This window comes from Nilaparvata lugens, chromosome 1 (assembly GCF_014356525.2).
Source record: "Nilaparvata lugens isolate BPH chromosome 1, ASM1435652v1, whole genome shotgun sequence".
NCBI classification, from domain to species: domain Eukaryota; kingdom Metazoa; phylum Arthropoda; class Insecta; order Hemiptera; family Delphacidae; genus Nilaparvata; species Nilaparvata lugens.
In genome coordinates this window covers 89,675,869-89,696,025 of record NC_052504.1, presented here as the reverse complement: position 1 = coordinate 89,696,025, position 20,157 = coordinate 89,675,869, and the positions used below count along the sequence as shown (strand labels likewise).

General features: G+C 36.7%; 2 protein-coding genes across 4 annotated transcripts; both read right to left on the bottom strand.

The window, feature by feature from the left end:
* Positions 1–7,570: 7,570 nt before the first annotated feature.
* LOC120356317 (gastrula zinc finger protein XlCGF8.2DB-like) lies at positions 7,571–7,897 on the bottom strand. Its single transcript, XM_039445272.1, has one exon. It carries the CDS (start codon positions 7,895–7,897, stop codon positions 7,571–7,573), a length of 327 nt encoding a protein of 108 aa, XP_039301206.1.
* Positions 7,758–18,254, bottom strand: LOC111053076 (gastrula zinc finger protein XlCGF17.1). Of its 3 annotated transcripts, none has more exons than XM_039419559.1 (4): positions 18,112–18,254; positions 17,044–17,143; positions 11,475–11,560; positions 7,758–9,415 (listed from the first exon to the last, which is right to left on the bottom strand). In XM_039419559.1, exons 1-4 carry the CDS (start codon positions 18,121–18,123, stop codon positions 8,243–8,245), a joined length of 1,371 nt encoding a protein of 456 aa, XP_039275493.1. In that variant the 5' UTR covers positions 18,124–18,254; the 3' UTR covers positions 7,758–8,242. The 3 variants fall into 3 exon arrangements, with proteins under 3 accessions (XP_039275493.1, XP_039275494.1, XP_039275492.1); XM_039419558.1 differs by having other exon boundaries at positions 7,762–9,415; positions 11,472–11,560; XM_039419560.1 differs by lacking the exons at positions 11,475–11,560; positions 18,112–18,254 and having other exon boundaries at positions 7,760–9,415; positions 17,044–17,134.
* Between the last annotated feature and the right edge of the window lie 1,903 nt (positions 18,255–20,157).

Here is a 20,157-nt window from a genome sequence, read left to right as displayed (position 1 = left end):
CTCTACTGTCCACAACCAGCATGGTCAAGACATTCGAACATGGAAAAATCAGGTACCGGTACGGTTACAAGTGCTCTGGAACATATATATGATTTTTATGTCCATAGTTACTATCAATGATTACAGTGCAGTAATAATAATCCTATACTATTAAACGAGAAATTTCTGTTTATATGGTTAGATGTTTATATGTTTGTATTCCACCGGATCTCGAAAACGGCTCTAACGAAATTCAGAACATAGTAAGTTTATAATGTAAAAAATTCAGAACATAGTAGGTTTATAATATAAAGATTCGATTGCACTAGGTCTCATCCCTGGGAAAACTCGCTGAAGGACATTAAAAGGATAATTATTATTCATCCTTGGAAAAACAACTGATAATAATTATTTCGTCGTCTGTTGATGGAAGTGAGTGAGCGAGTTTGGGACTGTGTCAAAATTATGACTCAGCTGTTGAACTTTTGTAATCATTCAATCAGGTACTTAGTGCCGGTTGCAAAAAAGCTGGGTTATTTTCAATCCTGATTAATTCCAGTAGAACCATCTTTTTGAAATGGTCTTCTCCGATTTGGTTTCCGTGAAATTAATCAGGATTATTAAAATTTAACCAGCTTTTGTGCAACCGGTCCTTTGTGAGGGAAATTTTTGCATTCCACTGGGAATTAATCTCAATTTACTGTGATTAGATAGAACATCTCTGTATGAACTATGAATGTTATTATAATTTCTTCTTTCGTAATAAATTTTTTATGCTTTTGTACTCCAGAGCGAAGCTCGGTCCCGATATTTATATTTACTTGTAAAAATCGTGTACCATACGTTTTACAAGTGCACTGGAACATAATAATTTTTATGTCCATAGTTAATATCAAATATCGGGGCACCGAGCTTCGCTCGTTATTTTTATTTATTGATAAACAGAACACAATTCTCTAAAATTATCGTGTTTATATTTTACAGCTGGCTATACGTCAGCTTATGAATTTCGGGGATGCGATATTTTGATTTTCCACAGAATCACTGGCTCACTTTTTACTATCCACAGACGACGAAAGTCTCAGCTGTTTCAGCTTTATCCTTTTAATGTCGTTCAGCGAGTTTTCCCAAGGATGAGACGTAGTGCAATCGAATTTTTATATCATAAACCTACTATGTTCCAAATTTCGTGAAAATCGTTAGAGCCGTTTTCGAGATCCGTTGAACATAAATAACCAGATATAAAAATATAAACAGACATACAGAAATTGCTCGCTTAAATATAATAGGATAATTACAGTGCAGTAATAATACTTGTAAATTAGATACAATTAATTGTAAAGCGTACCCTGCTTGACCATGTACAGTCATCGATATCAAAAATAATACTACAATCTACTCCTTCTCGATTGTATTCAAATGTCTTGACCGAGCTTGGTGAAACCAAGTTTTAATTTACCTACCCAAGTCAGGTTTTCAGTTTGTCAGAGTACCTTTTCCTCTGTATAAATATTGTGAAATTTGATGTTTTGTTTTTTAAAATCGTCAAAACAGCTGTTCTACAGATATCTCGACTATGTGTTCTTCTGAATAAACTGCTCTACCTACCTACCTCATGCACGAAAAGAAGGTAACAAAGCCATAGCTACCTGTAATACAATGCCGCGGCCTACGATATTGCAACGTCACAGTGTAGGCCTAGAATCTAATACATGATTGGTGAAAAAGATTTTAAAAAGTACCAGCTGATCTTTTTCACCAATCATGTATTAGATTCTAGGCCTACACTGCGACGTTGCAATATCGTACGCCACGGCCTTGTATTAGAGGTGGCTATGACAAAGCCCATTTCTCAAGGATGGGGTGGACACCTGTCAGTTTCCCAGGAAGGAGACTTATGCCAGTTGATAGAGGTGATAAATAACTTTAGAGGGTATGAATTTGAAAAAACCGTTCGTCATTTTTGAGAAGATTGTGATAGAAATTTAACAAAATCCATTTTACTCAAGAATATTTCGGAGCTCCTGCAATTTTCCCCGAAATTAGACTCATGTCAGTTGATAGTGCTTATGAGTAGTTATCCAGAGTAGGCCTATAAATTTGAAAAAAAATCGTTAAAGCCGTTTTTGAGAAAACTGTGAATAACATGGTTTTTCAGTCATCATCCGCCATTTTGAATTGAAATTTATTGAATTTATTATTGTCGGATCCTCATGGTATAAGGACCTTAAGTTTAAAATTTCAAGTCAATCGGTTGATTGGGAATGGAGTTACCGTGTTCACAGACAGACATACACACACACACACAGACCAATACCCAAAAATCATTTTTTTTTTTTTGGACTCAGGGGACCATGAAACGTGTATTGAAAACTTGAAATTAGGGAACCTTAATTTTTTTGAAAGCAATACTTTCCTTACCTATGGAAATAGGGCAAGTAGAGTAATAATCAACTTATGAACAAAATTCATAAGCTTTATTTGAAGACATATGTTTGATTTTGGTATGGCCCGGTTGCACAAATAAGCATGTTGAATTTTGAACGAGCGTCAGCGAGCTCTCATCTTTGACTCACTGAAGGACTAAGTCGTCGTCCATATGTTCTACAATAACTTTAGAAAGAATTGATCAATCAGCTTTAAATTCTGAACACGTATTCTTCGAACCTTTTAACAGGTCAAGTTCGTTGGACAACAAAATTGACTCACTCCTTCGTCTTTTTTAGGATATAACAAATAACACTGAAAGTGCATGAGAAAGAGTAATTTCTCATTTCAAATAAAATCCCCAATGAAACCTACTGTCAAATTATTCTTGTAAATAATATCCATGATTTTCATCAACTCTGTATAATTGAAAGTTGCAGGTTTCAAAGATTACAATATAACATTTCTTGAGCGAGTTCTCCAACCCAGGGGGTCTCCATAGTAATTGAAAATGTCAAATGATGAGCTTCTAGGTGTAACGCTGGAGACACGAGGTCTGCTATCTCTTCATAGTGAATTAATATCGGGGGACCGAGCTTCGCTCTGGAGTGTAAAAGCATAGAACATTTGTAACGAAAGATTGAATTTTTAGTTTATATTTTTATTTATTCATTTTCTATTTATCTATTCATTTGTTTTTTATTCATTTTACAATTATTTTTACAGTTATATGAGGAGGCACAACAGGCTTATGCCCAAAACTGTCCCTTTCCAAATTTATACTACAGTCCAAATCAAAATCTAGGTTATTAAGCTACTATCACTCATCAAAATAACAATTTATTCACACTTCAAAAAACAAACACATCATCAATTACTAATAGATATACTATGAATTCGATTTAGAATGATATACTATGTTTGCTACAATATTTTTTAATATACTATGTACTATTCTACACTAACAGCATCTAGTTACTCTTTTGGACTTTCTGAGGTAAACATGTTTTCTAAAAAAAGAGAAATAAACGAAAATAAGTTTTTCTTGCTGAATTTTTACTTACTTTCCTTGCCTTATTACCATAGGTAAGGAAAGTATTGCTTTCCGAAAAAAATTAAGGTACCCCAATTTCCAAATTTCTATACGTTTCAAGGTCCCCTGAGTCCAAAAAAGTGGTTTTTGGGTATTGGTGTGTGAGTGTATGTGCGTCTGTGTACACGATATCTCATCTCCCAATTAACGGAATGACTTGAAATTTGGAACTTAAGGTCCTTACAATATAAGGATCCGACACGAACAATTCCGATCAAATGCAATTCAGGATGGCGGCTAAAATGACGAAAATGTTGTCAAAAACAGGGTTTTTCGCGATTTCCTCGAAAACGGCTCCAATGATTTTGACCAAATTTATAATTAAAAAGTCATTCTTTGATAACTCTATCAACTGTCACAAGTCTCATATCTGTAAACATTTCAGGAGCTCCGCCCCATCTATGCAAAGTTTGATTTTAGATTCCCAATTATCAGGCCTCAGATACAATTATTTAAACAAAAAATTTCAAGTGAAAAAGATTGAGCATAAAAATCTCTACAATTAATGTTCAGTAACATTTTCACCTAAAATTGAAAATAAGCTCCAAGTTCGAGAAAATAAGATTATTCAATTGCAAACTGTTGATTCAATTAAATCATTAACTATGAAGAGATAGCAGACTTCGTGTGTCTGCAGCGCTATTGTCCTGTCACCAGCTGGCTCAGATCTTTGAACAGTTGACTTGAGATGCTCGTGAACACTAGCGTCAGTTGATTTTTATAATGGCAAGGAAAGTTGTGTGAGTGCGCCACACCAGATTTTTCTTCTTGTGAGATCAGCTGAATGATCCCACACATGCACTCGTTCAATCACTTCCATTACGGTTTCGACAGACGACAAAATTTCCAGCTGTTTTTCCAAGGACGTATTTATCCTTTTAATGTCCTTCAGCGAGTTATCCCAGGGTTGAGACCTAGTGCAATCGAATTTCCATATCATAAACCTACTTTGTTCCAAATTACGTGAGAATCGTTAGAGCCGTTTTCAAGATCCGGTCACATACAGATATATAAACATCTAAACAGAAATTGCTTGTTTTATAGTATATGATTTAATAGAATCAACAGTTGCCAACAGTGTTTGCAATTGAATAATCACATTTTCTCGAACTTTGAGCTTATTTTCAATTTAGGTGAAAATTTTACTGAACATTAATTGTAGAGATTTTCATGCTCAATCTTTCCCACTTGAAATTTTTTGTTTAAATTGTATCTGACGCTCGATAATTTTGAATCTATAATCAAACTTTGCATAGATGGGGCGGAGCTCCTGAAATTTTTAGATATGGGACTTGTGGCAGTTGATAGAGCTTATCAATGGCAATTTTTATGTATAAATTTGATCAAAATCGTTGGAGCTGTTTTTGAGAAAATCGCAAAAAACCTGCTTTTGACATTATTTTCCCATTTAAGCTGCCATCTTGCATTGCATTTGATCTTAATAGTACGTGTTGGATCCTTATAAGGGAAGGACCTTAAGTTCCAAATTTCAAGTCATTCCGTTGATTGGGAGATGAGATATCGTGTACTCAGACACACATACAGACCAATACCCAAAAACCACTTTTTTGGACTCAGGGTACCTTGAAACGTATAGAAATTTAGAAATTGGGGTACCTTAATTTTTTTCGGAAAGCAATACTTTCTTTACCTATGGTAATAGGGCAAGGAAAGTAAAAAGCGCTGATCTATTTTTACCCTAGAAGCATTCTTATGTCATATTAGCTATTACAGTCCGAGCAAACCTTAGTTTGCAACACGGGGCTTTATAGCCAAGAATATTATCTCAATATAACAAAAGGAGCACACTGTTGCAGTTTTCATGCTGATTCTACCAAAAAGACCTACGCTCTCTCTTTTTGGCTCTTTCTGTCACACAATTAACTCTCTGGATTTGGCAAAATCTGGCGACACTATATGAGTTCATAGGATTCTTTGCAGAGAAATAATAGATTTATTTCAACACAAAATATTCAAATTTAATATAAATAGTATTACATTATTATTGCATGATACACAAGTGACAAGTTATTTATCATGATGAGAATAAGAAGATATAAGAAAATAGAATAGAATATTTTCTAATAGCCTATTTCATCAGGGCTATTTGATTTGTTAGTTGAAAAATAATTCCTTTAACCCTTTCTAGGCCAATTTTATAAAATTTTTGAAAAAAATCTATTACTCCTAAAATAGTTCATTATTAACCCATACAACTTCAAAAATATGTTTCATTTATTTTCTTCACTGGAAAATGGGGGAAAACTTCATGATTCCAGATGGAATCAGTGGTCTTCCAGCTTCATTCATCATACATGTACTGAATGGGAGTGTAATATTGTATTGAAATATTGGAATGGAATGTTCATATTCTCACTCCATTTTGAACCAAATTTCAAATTAACGTGCTTTTAAATTCTCTATAAGAATCCATTGAATATTATATAATAATTACCTATATTTACAATAAATGTTCACAAGACTGCAATTTGGATACACACACTAGTGTTATAACTTGAGGGCCAATCCAGAACAAATCACAAAAATTTTTTTTAGAATTTCTTATATTTTTGTAGAATATTTATAATTATTATAAATCTATTAACATATCAATTAGATATTTAGATATTCATCTGGATCCAATGCTGCCTTGTCTGCATGAATGATAAACCATTGCTTATGTAAATATCATCAAGTAAAAAACATTCAATAGCGGTGTTGTTTTTTAGCAACTAGTGAAACAAGAGTATATTAAATTTTATCATGATATCAGTAATTATTCACTAGTAAGAAGAAAATAACTGCCTTTAGGCCTACTGTAATGAATGGTGTTTCTTACATTCTGGAATTCAGAATGATATTTATATCAGTCAAATATCATTTCAAATTGCCCAATTCCATAATCCAATATCATAAATCGTTCATAAGTGGAACGCTGTTATCACTAACCTTTATGTTATGCAGTGATTAACGAATCTTTATGTAAATTATGATAATAATTTATTTTCATGTGATAATTTATTGAAATAACTCAATTTATTCAAAGTGCGGTGATATTAAGTGCAAAATTTGACTATAATTTGGTATTTTAATCAATCTAAATTCAAAATTTCTAGCTAATATATATTCTTGGACAGAACTTTGAACTTTAAATTTCCTCAGTAAGAACATATTAACCTATTTTTTCGGACACTTCATTATTTATCAAAATTTGGGAACAGAATAGTTTTGGGCTATGCCTGTTGTTCTATCCCGATCATATTCATATGATTTGTAATTATATCAACGAATAAATAAATAAATAAATAATCATTACACATGAGACATAAGTTATTCTTGATTACTTATCAACTTTGGACATGATAAGTAAGTAGACACAATATAGCAATACTGAATTTCAAAGTTTATTATGAACTAGCCTAGGTTGATAAAAAAAATAGATTGTAAGATAATTTGTGCTGTAGCCTGTTGAATCCTTCAAATACGAAAATAGTTTGAATAAGAGAATAGTTTTGATAAATTTTTTTCAAGAGTAGGCCCTGGTTGCCTCACTACTGAAAAACCAGTAGCTACGATTAGGCCAGTGACTCCAGTTGGAATCATGTGATATTTTATTCAAAACCTCTCCGAATTAGAGTAGAATATTCAAACTAGCCTCATGGAGTTTCTCGTAAAGATGTTCCGAAGTGTCTGGAATTTTCCTGATGAATAATATTTAATTGGAATCGATAAATATTTTTGATAAAACTACTAAGTTGATTCAGCTGCTCCAAGTCATGAACATAACCTACAAACATCACATTGCCTACGCATTTCAGTTCAGAAGCTCTGTAGCGGTGGTGAGCTCTGGTGACAGAGACTTGAACTAATCATCTTGATTCCAAAAGTCATCATTGGAATGAAACGATTACTGTAGGAGACAAGAATATAACATGATTCCAGTGATGGAATCATGGGACCAGAAAGGGTTAAAAAAACTTTTTTTATATAAAATACAATAACAACTAGTTTTGGAATATTGAATCTTTAAAAAATAACTTTATAATTGATTCAACATTTAGGATATTTTTCTTAGAAAATGTAAATTGAAAAGGCTTCTCTTTGGAGTGAGTCCACATATGACCAGTCAAGACAACAGGCTTTTCTGTGGTGTGAATACACATGTGAAATGTCAAACTTTGAGAATGAGACTGTACAATGGAAAGGCTTCTCTTTTATGTGAGTCCGCATATGACCTGTCAAGACACCAGACTCAGAGAACCTTTTGGTGCAGACTGTACAATGGAAAGGCTTCTCTTTGGTGTGAACCTGCATATGACCAGTAAAATTACCAGTATGAGAGAACCTCTTGGTGCAGATTGTACACTGAAAAGGCTTCTCATTTGTGTGAGTAAGCATAATGCTTGGTCAAGGCACCAGACTCAGAGAATCTTTTGGTGCAAACTGTACACTGAAAAGGCTTCTCTTTGGTGTGAATCCGCATATGCTTGGTCAAAGAACCAGACTCAGAGAACCTTTTGGTGCAGACTGTACACTAAAAAAGCTTCTCCTTGGTGTGAGTCCGCAAATGCTTGGTCAAGGCACCAGACTCAGAGAACCTTTTGCTGCAGACTGTACAATGGAAAGGCTTCTCTTTGGTGTGAGTCCGCATATGCACAGTTAAATTACCAGTTTGAGAGAACCTCTTGGTGCAGACTGTACACTGAAAAGGCTTCTCATTGGTGTGAGTACGCATATGCTTGGTCAAGGTACCAGACTCAGAGAATCTTTTGGTGCAAACTGTACACTGGAAAGGCTTCTCTTGGTGTGAGTACGCATGTGTACAGTTAGATGACCAGCGTGAGAGAACCTTTTTGAACAGACTGTACACTGGAATGGCTTCTCTTTAGAGTGAGTACGCATGTGCACAGTTAGATGACCAGACTGAGAGAAAGTTTTTTTACAGACTGTACAATGATAAGGCTTCTCTTTGGTGTGAGTACGCATATGCAGAGTCACATAATCAGACCGAGAGAACGTTTTTGTACAGATGGTACAATGATAAGGCTTCTCTTTGGTGTGAGTACGCATATGCTTGGTCCAGGAACCAGACTCAGAGAATCTTTTGGTGCAAACTGTACACTGGAAAGGCTTCTCTTTGGTGTGAGTACGCATGTGTACAGTAAGATGACCAGCGTGAGAGAACCTTTTTGAACAGACTGTACACTGGAATGGCTTCTCTTTAGAGTGAGTACGCATGTGCATAGTTAGATGACCAGACTGAGAGAAAGTTTTTTTACAGACTGTACAATGATAAGGCTTCTCTTTGGTGTGAGTACGCATATGCAGAGTCACATAATCAGACCGAGAGAACGTTTTTGTACAGATGGTACAATGATAAGGCTTCTCTTTGGTGTGAGTACGCATATGCGTGGTCAATGTACCAGACTCAGAGAACCTCTTGGTGCAGACTGTACACTGAAAAGGCTTCTCTTTGGTGTGAGTACGCATGTGTACAGTTAGATGACCAGCGTGATAGAACCTTTTTGAACAGACTGTACACTGGAATGGCTTCTCTTTAGAGTGAGTACGCATGTGCATAGTTAGATGACCAGACTGAGAGAAAGTTTTTGTACAGACTGTACAATGATAAGGCTTCTCTTTGGTATGGGTACGCATATGCAGAGTCACATAATCAGACCGAGAGAACGTTTTTGTACAGACTGTACAATGGTAAGGCTTCTCTTTGGTGTGCGTTTGCACATGAACAGTCAAATCTCTAGTCTGAGAGAAGCTTCTTGCACAGAATTTACACTGATGAGGCTTTTTAGAAGTCACTTTGTTGGAAACCCTCTCTTCTCGTACCATTTCTCCATTGTTGCTTTCTCCCTTCTCTTCTGCTGACGAATCACTCCCACTATCTGCTGATGATGGTTCCTGAAATCACAAGTTTCAAAAATCAATCAAAAAACTCCAATCAATCAGCAAGTGATGTAATTCACAAATGACAAATCACAAAAATGCACATTCACAATATACAGTGTTCAATTTAAAACAGAACCCGTTGCTCATTAGCTTGGACTAAATGTATTTATTCTGGAAAATGCACATTTTTGTGTGAAATTGGTAAAATACTGTTTCTAATGTTTGTATGACTGGAGCTAGAGTAGGGATGGCTATTTATTCCTTGAGCATAGCAGTTGAACTAGTGAAGGTCAATCATTTAATTTTGAACACAGGAATTTGCGACAGGATTTTTTTGATGTAAGGATCATTTCAACAGGATTGTGGCCACCACGATCCCCTGATCTGTCATGTCTTGACTTCTTTCTGTGCAGCTACTTGGAAGAAATTGTTTACTGGAGCAATCCTCATACCCTACTTGAATTAAAGATAGACACCACTAATGCTATTCATGAGACAGAGAAAAGCTAACAAAAGTTGCTAGGAACATGGTGAAACGTGTTGATAAGAGCATTGAAATGGCGATGGACAACATCCATTGGATTTTCAACATCTGCTGTGATTTCACAATTCAAGCGTTTGTTCATAAATTGATATTTAAACAGTGGACAAAGAGTTGAATTCTATTTCAAATTAAACATTGTAGCATTGGATAATGGAACGGATCTTTGCTTTGGTAGTCAATGAAGGATCATTGGAAGTTTGAAATTTTCAAATATTCCAGAGCTATTACAAAATGTTTTCATTGAAAATTGTATTGAAAGTTCTGTATGTGATTTAGTAAAGTGATTTCACTCAACTGAATGTTACATCATTCTATAACTGTTGTAATATAATTTTTGTAATTGTATTATAATTATACGTTTGTAATGACTCTAAATGCATATTGTAAAGATAGTTTATGCCAAAATCAACTAAGGGTGATTGATATTAAATATACAGATGCCAATACCTATAGTGAAGTCCACATTACAATGGCAGTATTTGATTCGCATTGGTGTTTCTATCCTTGCCTATCATTCAACAAAGAAGATAGTGCTATCCTTTTCTCCTTCCACATCGTTTTTAACAATGTAGAAATATAATAAACAAAATATTCAATCTCAATTTCGAAAATGTATTATAAAATCATTGAATTATTATTGCATCATTATCCTTAACAAGAATGAACAGTGTAGTTAATATAACAATGGTATACAGGTATCAGCTATCCTCTATAATAGAAGGCAGTGGCAACGCTGTTCTCCTATCTTTCTCTACTGCCATTATAACGAGACCTCACTAAATACAAGTATATGTCTTTACACAGTAAGATGCATAACATTTTCAAGTTGAAAAATAATAATTTTCATTACACACTTCAATATCAGATATTATCTTTTCTTCTCTCAGGATATCAAAATTCGTGTTTGTAATCAAGTTTTCAAAGTCATTTTTTGAAGTATAAAACATTGACTAGTCCGAAATTATTTTCGTATGTACGTAATATAAGTTATTTTTCATTGTTTGACTGGAGGATCAAACTATGACAGATTGCAAGAGATAAATTGATTCTGAAACATAGTTTCTGAAATATTTGTTGAATAATTTATTCTCAAGTTTTTGCGATTCAATGTTCAGTACTTTGAATAGAATTCATTCTTCATGAATAGATTTTTGGTTTCCAAAATAATCCATCCATGAGCCAGATAACAGGAGTACATTATATAATTCCTCTCAGTTGGTTCCAACATAGTAGACCATTAGAATATACCATGAGACTATATCTATACTCTGTCCAAATTGGCATGAGCGCTGAAAGATTAAGCCGACCCTCGCTCCCCCACGCGCAGGCACACACGCCCGGCTTACCTGCGCCATTGATATACTATGTATACTAGGTAGTATACAGGTAGGCAGACCGTCCCTTTACTCACACACACATAAGGAGACTGCGCTTGTGCGTGTGTGAGTAGTACGAGGGTCGGCCTAATCCTTCAGAGCTCATGCCAATTTGAACAGAGTATAAATTATTCGGAAAAAGACTCACATCATCATCATCAGAGCGCTGCTTTTGGTGAATTCTATCCAGCACTGCAATGCGATACTGTTTGACATAGGCAGTGGGTGAAGTTATCTCTGAAACATTCATTTATAATTGGCACTACAAATGTCAGAGAGAGAAAATTTCACATAAAAAGTGTACAAAATTATTTTATTAAAGAGAGAAGATAGCATGGAAGGATAGCCCTTGTACAGGTTGTTTGTGTCCCAAATTTTAATGTTATCCCAAGCAGATTATTGTCGATTACTGTCTTGAACGAGTAAGAGTGTATATGAACGGTACAAATATAAAGAAAATAAATAAAAATCTCAGTACCCTTTTTTTAAAATATTTTATCACGACATGTTTCGGTCATTTATGCCATTATCAAGTTAATGGCATAAATGACCGAAACATGTCGTGATAAAATATTTTTAAAAAAAGGGTACTGAGATTTTTATTTATTTTCTTTATATTTATATTACAAGTAGCCCTATACAGGAAAGAGATAAATGAACGGTACATTATGGGAGACTAAAGGCCATTCCACACAGCACGTGGCGTGCGTGGCTGGACGCACGCTAGCTACTTTTCAAAACATCGCTTCCCAGCTAATCAAATGAAGCAATTCACATAGCAGCCACGGCCACGCGGCAACGCTTGCTATACTAGCCACGCATGGCTACCGTTCGCTCTCTGAGCGATCTTTTCAAACGTGTCCGGCCACGTTTTGGTCCGAGCATGCGCAGAACGTATACTAGACGTATAATATCGTATAGAACGTATACTATCATTGTCAGCCTCAAGGTCGCGCATTAAATGATGGAATTCGCCATAGGTCTTCCTTTTTTTATTGATTGGATGTAACCACTGGTCCCGTGCTTTCACCGAATACAATAAAACCAGCTCATTATCATTACTACTGCTGCTGTTGGAGTCATCAAACCAAGGTAAGCCACAAGAAAATCAAGATTCACACCACAGAACCGTCGGAGTTGACATCTTCCTGCATACTGACGGGAAACGTGGCCGGTATAGCATTGCAACAGTCGTGGCGGTGTGAATTGGCATGTGGCTAGTGTGGCCGGCGTGGCGTGCGTCCAGCCACGCACGCCACGTGCTGTGTGGAATGGCCTTAAAGGCCATTCCACACAGCACGTGGCGTGCGTGGCTGGACGCACGCTAGCTACTTTTCAAAACATCGCTTCCCAGCTAATCAAATGAAGCAATTCACATAGCAGCCACGGCCACGCGGCAACGCTTGCTATACTAGCCACGCGTGGCTACCGTTCGCTCTCTGAGCGATCTTTTCAAACGTGTCCGGCCACGTTTTGGTCCGAGCATGCGCAGAACGTATACTAGACGTATACTATCGTATAGAACGTATACTATCATTGTCAGCCTCAAGGTCGCGCATTAAATGATGGAATTCGCCATAGGTCTTCCTTTTTTTATTGATTGGATGTAACCACTGGTCCCGTGCTTTCACCGAATACAATAAAACCAGCTCATTATCATTACTACTGCTGCTGTTGGAGTCATCAAACCAAGGTAAGCCACAAGAAAATCCAGATTCACACCACAGGACCGTCGGAGTTGACATCTTCCTGCATACTAACGGGAAACGTGGCCGGTATAGCATCGCAACAGTCGTGGCGGTGTGAATTGGCATGTGGCTAGCGTGGCCGGCGTGGCGTGCGTCCAGCCACGCACGCCACGTGCCGTGTGGAATGGCTTTAACAGCACCACATAGCTTCACAAAAAAAACTATGTGGACTATCGGCTTGAGCAAACAATGAAATTTGGAACATAAACGTCCTATACCTTGGGATATCTTCTTAAACTATCTTATCTCAATGATTATATTGAGACATTTATTACATTACTGAACATAACTGACATCACAACGTTACTAAGACTGAGCATATAATTCCAGCAAGTACAGATCCTTCTTATTTAATTTTATAAGAAGTAGGGTTTTATATTAAACTAGAGCTAGGTTTCTAGAACACTACTCATTATTATATAGTATGAGTACACTTAATTATAGAACACTCATTATGCTTCTTATATTGAATCTAATGAACCATCAAAGCTATAGATTCCATTATAGTGATGCATTAGATTCAAAATTTAAGTGTCCCAGAAACCGGGTCTAAAAGCCGTTCATAGTGACGTGAAAAGTATTCTAAATAAAACTTATAGGAGAATGATTAATGATATTGCGAGCTTCTATACTGTTATAACTTGCTGTATAAACTGTACTTTAGTTAGGTAAACGTGTTTACTTCAGGCAGGCCTATAACAGTATCACAAGAGACAGACTGTATACAATCATGTTAGACTTCAACATACCATCAAAGCTGGTGAGGCTAGTCAGAGCCACAATGGAGAATACGGTTTGCCAAGTCAGAAAGGCCGGGTACTTTAAACTAAGGTTAAAGTCAGAAAGGCCGGGTACTTTAAACTAAGGTTAAAGTCAGAAAGGCCGGGGTACTTTAAACCACGGTTAAAGTCAAAAAGGCCGGAGTACTTTAAACTACGGTTAAAGTCAGAAAGGCTGACAGAATACTTCGAAGCGAAGCATGGTCTACACCACGGGACCGTCGGAGTTGACATCTTCCCGCATACTGACGGGAAACGTGGCCGTTATAGCATCGCAACAGTCGTGGCGGTGTGAATTGGCATGTGGCTAGCGTGGCCGGCGTGGCGTGCGTCCAGCCACGCACGCCACGTGCTGTGTGGAATGGCCTTAAAGTCCTCTAATGGCCTTAAAGGCCATTCCACACAGCACGTGGTGTGCGTGGCTGGACGCACGCTAGCTACTTTTCAAAACATCGCTTCCCAGCTAATCAAATGAAGCAATTCACATAGCAGCCACGGCCACGCGGCAACGCTTGCTATACTAGCCACGCGTGGCTACCGTTCGCTCTCTGAGCGATCTTTTCAAACGTGTCCGGCCACGTTTTGGTCCGAGCATGCGCAGAACGTATACTAGACGTATACTATCGTATAGAACGTATACTATCATTGTCAGCCTCAAGGTCGCGCATTAAATGATGGAATTCGCCATAGGTCTTCCTTTTTTTATTGATTGGATGTAACCACTGGTCCCGTGCTTTCACCGAATACAATAAAACCAGCTCATTATCATTACTACTGCTGCTGTTGGAGTCATCAAACCAAGGTAAGCCACAAGAAAATCCAGATTCACACCACAGGACCGTCGGAGTTGACATCTTCCTGCATACTAACGGGAAACGTGGCCGGTATAGCATCGCAACAGTCGTGGCGGTGTGAATTGGCATGTGGCTAGCGTGGCCGGCGTGGCGTGCGTCCAGCCACGCACGCCACGTGCCGTGTGGAATGGCCTTAACAGCACCACATAGCTTCACAAAAAAAACTATGTGGACTATCGGCTTGAGCAAACAATGAAATTTGGAACATAAACGTCCTATACCTTGGGATATCTTCTTAAACTATCTTATCTCAATGATTATATTGAGACATTTATTACATTACTGAACATAACTACATCACAACGTTACTAAGACTGAGCATATGCTTCCAGCAAGTACAGATCCTTCTTATTTAATTTTATAAGAAGTAGGGTTTTATATTAAACTAGAGCTAGGTTTCTAGAACACTACTCATTATTATATAGTATAAGTACACTTAATTATAGAACACTCATTATGCTTCTTATATTGAATCTAATGAACCATCAAAGCTATAGATTCCATTATAGTGATGCATTAGATTCAAAATTTAAGTGTCCCAGAAACCGGGTCTAAAAGCTGTTCATAGTGACGTGAAAAGTATTCTAAATAAAACTTATAGGAGAATGATTAATGATATTGCGAGCTTCTATACTGTTATAACTTGCTGTATAAACTGTACTTTAGTTAGGCCTATAACAGTATCACAAGAGACAGACTGTATACAATCATGTTAGACTTCAACATACCATCAAAGCTGGTGAGGCTAGTCAGAGCCACAATGGAGAATACGGTTTGCCAAGTCAGAAAGGCCGGAGTACTTTGAACTAAGGTTAAAGTCAGAAAGGCCGGGGTACTTTAAACCACGGTTAAAGTCAAAAAGGCCGGAGTACTTTAAACTACGGTTAAAGTCAGAAAGGCTGACAGAATACTTCGAAGCGAAGCATGGTCTAAAGCAAGGAGATGGAATTGCACCAAATGCTCTTTAACTTGGCACTAGAGCATGCAATAAGGAGGACTTTTGTGGATAGGTGTGGAACACTGATGATGAAGCCAGTACAAATACTAGGCTATGCAGATGATATAGGCATACTTGGTAGATCTATGATGGCTGTGAAAAATGTAGCATTAGAGTTGGAGGAGGGTGCATCAGATGTTACACTGAAAAACAAAAGTATTGCTCCAGATTAGACAGCATCGAAATAGACTCGGACAACTTATGGAATGTGGAGGAAAGCACTATGAAGTAGTTGACAATTTCACTTACATAGGAAGTTGCATAATGGATACTAATGAGGAACTCTAAGAAGTTCAAAAATGTATCACTGCCGCCAACCGCACATTTTTCTCTGTTATAAGCATATTTAAAGCTAGGAATGTACACCATGAATACAAGATAAAGCAATATAAAAGCATTATAAGGACAGTGGTGTGCTACGGAAGTGAGACATGGACAATGACAGCGAGAACAGCAGACTTGTTGAATGTATTTGAAGAAAGATGCTGCGAAGAATATATGGACCTGTGTGTGAGGCAGGACAGTGGCGTACCGTACTAATGCAGAATTACAACACTCTATAGAGAACCCCCACTATAGGCCCACATCAATTGATGCGTGGGCAGGACATTGCAAGGGATGCCAGATATACGTGTGCCAGGATTCGTGGGACAGCCTGGAGGAAGGAGACCTGTGTGGAAGACCAAGAGAGCGATGGGAGGATAGAGTGGCAAAGGACGCTAGGGGAATGCTACGTGTGAGAGAGAAATAGATGAGAATGGATAGAGATGGCTGGAGTAAATTCAATTGAGGCCAAAGCCCGATTTGGGCTGTAGCGCCATTGGAGAGAGTTAGAGATTAGATTTCTTTATTATGTATGTTACATAATTACTGGCTTATACAATAATTTACATTAAATGACGATAATGCTAGTTATTCAAAGTATAAATAATTAATCAATGAGAATAAAGATTGAATGCAATTAAAATAACGATAATATAATAATGTGATGTAACTTCATAAATCGGCGGTGTTTCAACAAATAATTGTCGATTGTTTTCAACAATCTAGAAATATGATAAACAACAAAATATTTCATCTCAATAACTATGAAAATGTATTATTCAATCATTGAAAAATATATTTCTAGACGATTAAAATATAATCAATTAGCCTATACTTAACAAGAGTAATAAACATGTTATATTTCATCAGTTATACCGGTATCATCTATCCTCTATAGGAACAGGAAGCAGTGGCAAAGCAGAGAATTCGCAACACTGTTATCCTATCCATCTCCATTACCTTACTAAAAGTTTAAAATTCAATTGAAAAACGTAATGTTTGCCATAGATCAACCAACCTTTGTTAGATGGTCGTTCCTTGTATTTGCATTCGTTTTCCGGCAAGTTGACTCCTTCGTTTGAGATTGATTCTTCCACTTTTACACGGATGGATGGTACCTGCAAATATATACATTATAGCCTAGTTGCAATGAGATAGATAATACACCTAACAACTTATACAGTCTAATTCATTTATTTATTTGATAAAAAGAAATAAACTGTGATATGGAACATTAAATTTTTCGGTTTTTGTGAAATACTAATGTTGAATTTCCATATCTATAGCTGATAATAAAATTATTCACATTTTCCTGTGATCACATCTGTAAGTCAACAATGTATCATGCAAGTTTTACCGTTAGTGGCCTGCCTTAGGCCTTTGTACATGCATGATACACATGTCGTCAACGCATTTCTGTGCAATTATAAGGAAAGGCTTCTAGCAACATTTTTAAAGGTTAAGTTTTTGTAGCTCCAATTTTTTGCTGTTCATTTCTTCTTCCCAGTCCTATTTCAGGTTCATTTTTTCATCATTATAATTTTTCAGTGGTTTATTTATTGCTAGCAGTTAATGTTTAATTCATGTTGGGAAGACTTTTGCTGATGACAAAACATGCATGAATGAAAATGTGTGTGCAGGATAAACATGCATTCTAGAAATTTAAACATTCTTTATTCCAGAGAATAAATTTGCATTTATGGAATAAAAGATGAAAATACAATAATTAAAATAGGAAAATGTATAAAATACCCCTACAAAGACTATAGGCTACTCGTACATCTGTGTGTAGACGTGAAACATGTCCAACAATAATTAGTGACCAGCCAGGTTGTCCCAGAATATTTTATCAAATTCCAATTAACTTTGACATAGCCTATTTACGACTATTTTAGCTGAGACCAACATGTAATTGGGATGGTATTTTCAATTTTGACCTTCTTTTAACTTGCCTACCTATTCAAGTAGGTAGCCTATAGTTTAGTTCGAATTTGATGCTTGGGAAAAGTTAGCCTGCCTACCTAGCCTATAACAATAACAAACAGAAAGGTCTTACATAAATAATAAAAGATACAGTGATACTTACAATAGATTCCATAATTTTAAGGTGTTAATAACAAAAAATACTGTAGACAAAATCAAAAAGTAAATCCTCCTTTGTTAGCGAGTAGCGAGGGCGCTTGGTGTGGCGCCTGGCTTTTTGCTTCTTGTAGACTGCTGTCGGGAATCGGGATGCTTAAGACTCACATTAACAGAGTGGGTCGACGACAAACTGGATCAATACACATTTTACACCAACGACAAACTGGGCTAACGACAAATGCGTTCAGCGACAGAGTGTGTCACATTCCTGGGCAGACCCAGTTTGTCGTGTCAACAGGCGACAAATGTGGTCGATTTTTATTCCTGCACCTCCCGACAAATGCGGTCAGCGACAGAGTGGGTCACATTCCTAAGCAGACCCAGTTTGTCGTGTCTAGTGTGAGGTCCACGTATTTGATAAACTTTGATGTTGCTATCCTTGTCCATTGTTCGACAAAGCAGGTAGTACTATCCTTTCTAGCTCCACAACGAAGCCAAATCTGTTTTTGACGATGTAGAAATATAATTAGTTAAGACAGAGTATAGGCAACGCTGTTCTTCCATCTTTATCCACTGCCATTATAACCTCACTATAGTTTCTAGCATTCATGCGATTTTCTAGTGTCAAAATGAATAATTATTTTCAATTAAACAAATATTAGAATAAAGAGGGTACTAGTAATTTTTGTAATAATTAAACAAGTCATGTTAAAATACTATTAAAAACTTAGTGCCGGTTGCACAACAGCCAGTTAAATTTTAACTGTGATTAATTCCATGACAACCAATCAGAGAAGCCGTCTTTTCAAAAACGCCTTGTCTGATTTGTTCTTGTGAAGTTAATCACGGTTGAAATTTAACCGGGCCTAAATGTCTGTGCTTATACGTTTTCCAATAAAATAATTCCAGTGGGAATCGTGAACACAGCCTCATCTAACTGAATATCCTGCCTAGGAAGAATGGCAACGACGCATAGTCAAATAAATGGTCAGCCAGAATTAGAAGCTGTGAAAAAAAACGAGTGAAATTCCAAGATAGGTAATAAAAATGCACCGACTTTTGCATCATTGCATGTAGGCTACCTACTTATTATTCAATCTAGCCAGCCGACAGCTGATTCTACATCTGTTTTTACAGTGTTGCCAACTCATTGGCATTCAACTAGTCTACATTCGACTGTCTTGTTAAAGGTAGGCGTAGGCCTACACAGATCGTCATCGGACAGACGGCACGTATCGGATGATTAGATTTGATGCATTGTTTTCAATTGGAATGTGCATACCTATCCGCATCCGTATAGGTATGCGCACTCCAATTGAAAATAATGCATCAAATCTAATCGTCCGATGCGTGCCGTCCGTCCGATGACGATCTGTGTGCGTCTACCTTAACACTGCATCAAACGAAGCTGATGATACTAGTCCACACAATACTAGTGGGCTACCAATTAAGCCAGTTACACACACTCATCGATTTTTGGACGTAGGCCTACGACTTTTTACCGTTTAATTCTATTAGATATAACAGATGATGTTTGTCAAGTTCTGCATAATCCAATAGAATTCATAAGGACGGCAAAATATAGTACAAACAAAAATAGATGTGTGTAACTGGCTTAACACTAGATGAAAGCTGTATGATAACTATCCAAAATAGCAATTTTAATACAATGGTGAATTTGGTTTCCATCTGACTCTTTGAATTTCCTGCAAACTGTTCCCTCTGTTATCAATTATTATCATTGCATGCGCATAAATCTTCAGGGTGGTTGATAGCACATTGAAATTTGGATTTTCGTCTAATAATATTACAATGCTGTTTGTTTCAGTTATCGAAAGCAACCTTTTCATTTGGAAACGTATTCTACAGTAAAAAACAGGCCAGTCAGACGTGAAGCATTGAGGAGGATCATACAAATAAAAGTTTTTAGTATCATATTGTGGAAAGACGTTTTTCAAAATATTGATGTTTTCATATGTATTACCAATCAATGAATAGACTGTTTTGATAAAAATCAATTCATCTATACTGTATATTTGAAATTGTACCT

Excerpts from the sequence above, each read along its gene's own strand:
- LOC120356317 (XM_039445272.1), bottom strand. The coding sequence starts at position 7,897 with ATGCTTACTCACACAAATGAGAAGCCTTTTCAGTGTACAATCTGCACC.
- LOC111053076 (XM_039419558.1), bottom strand. Across the intron at positions 11,561-17,043 it reads GGAACGACCATCTAACAAAG|AGATAACTTCACCCACTGCC; the intron begins GTTGGTTGATCT and ends TGAATGTTTCAG. Across the intron at positions 9,416-11,471 it reads AGCGCTCTGATGATGATGAT|GAACCATCATCAGCAGATAG; the intron begins GTGAGTCTTTTT and ends TTGTGATTTCAG.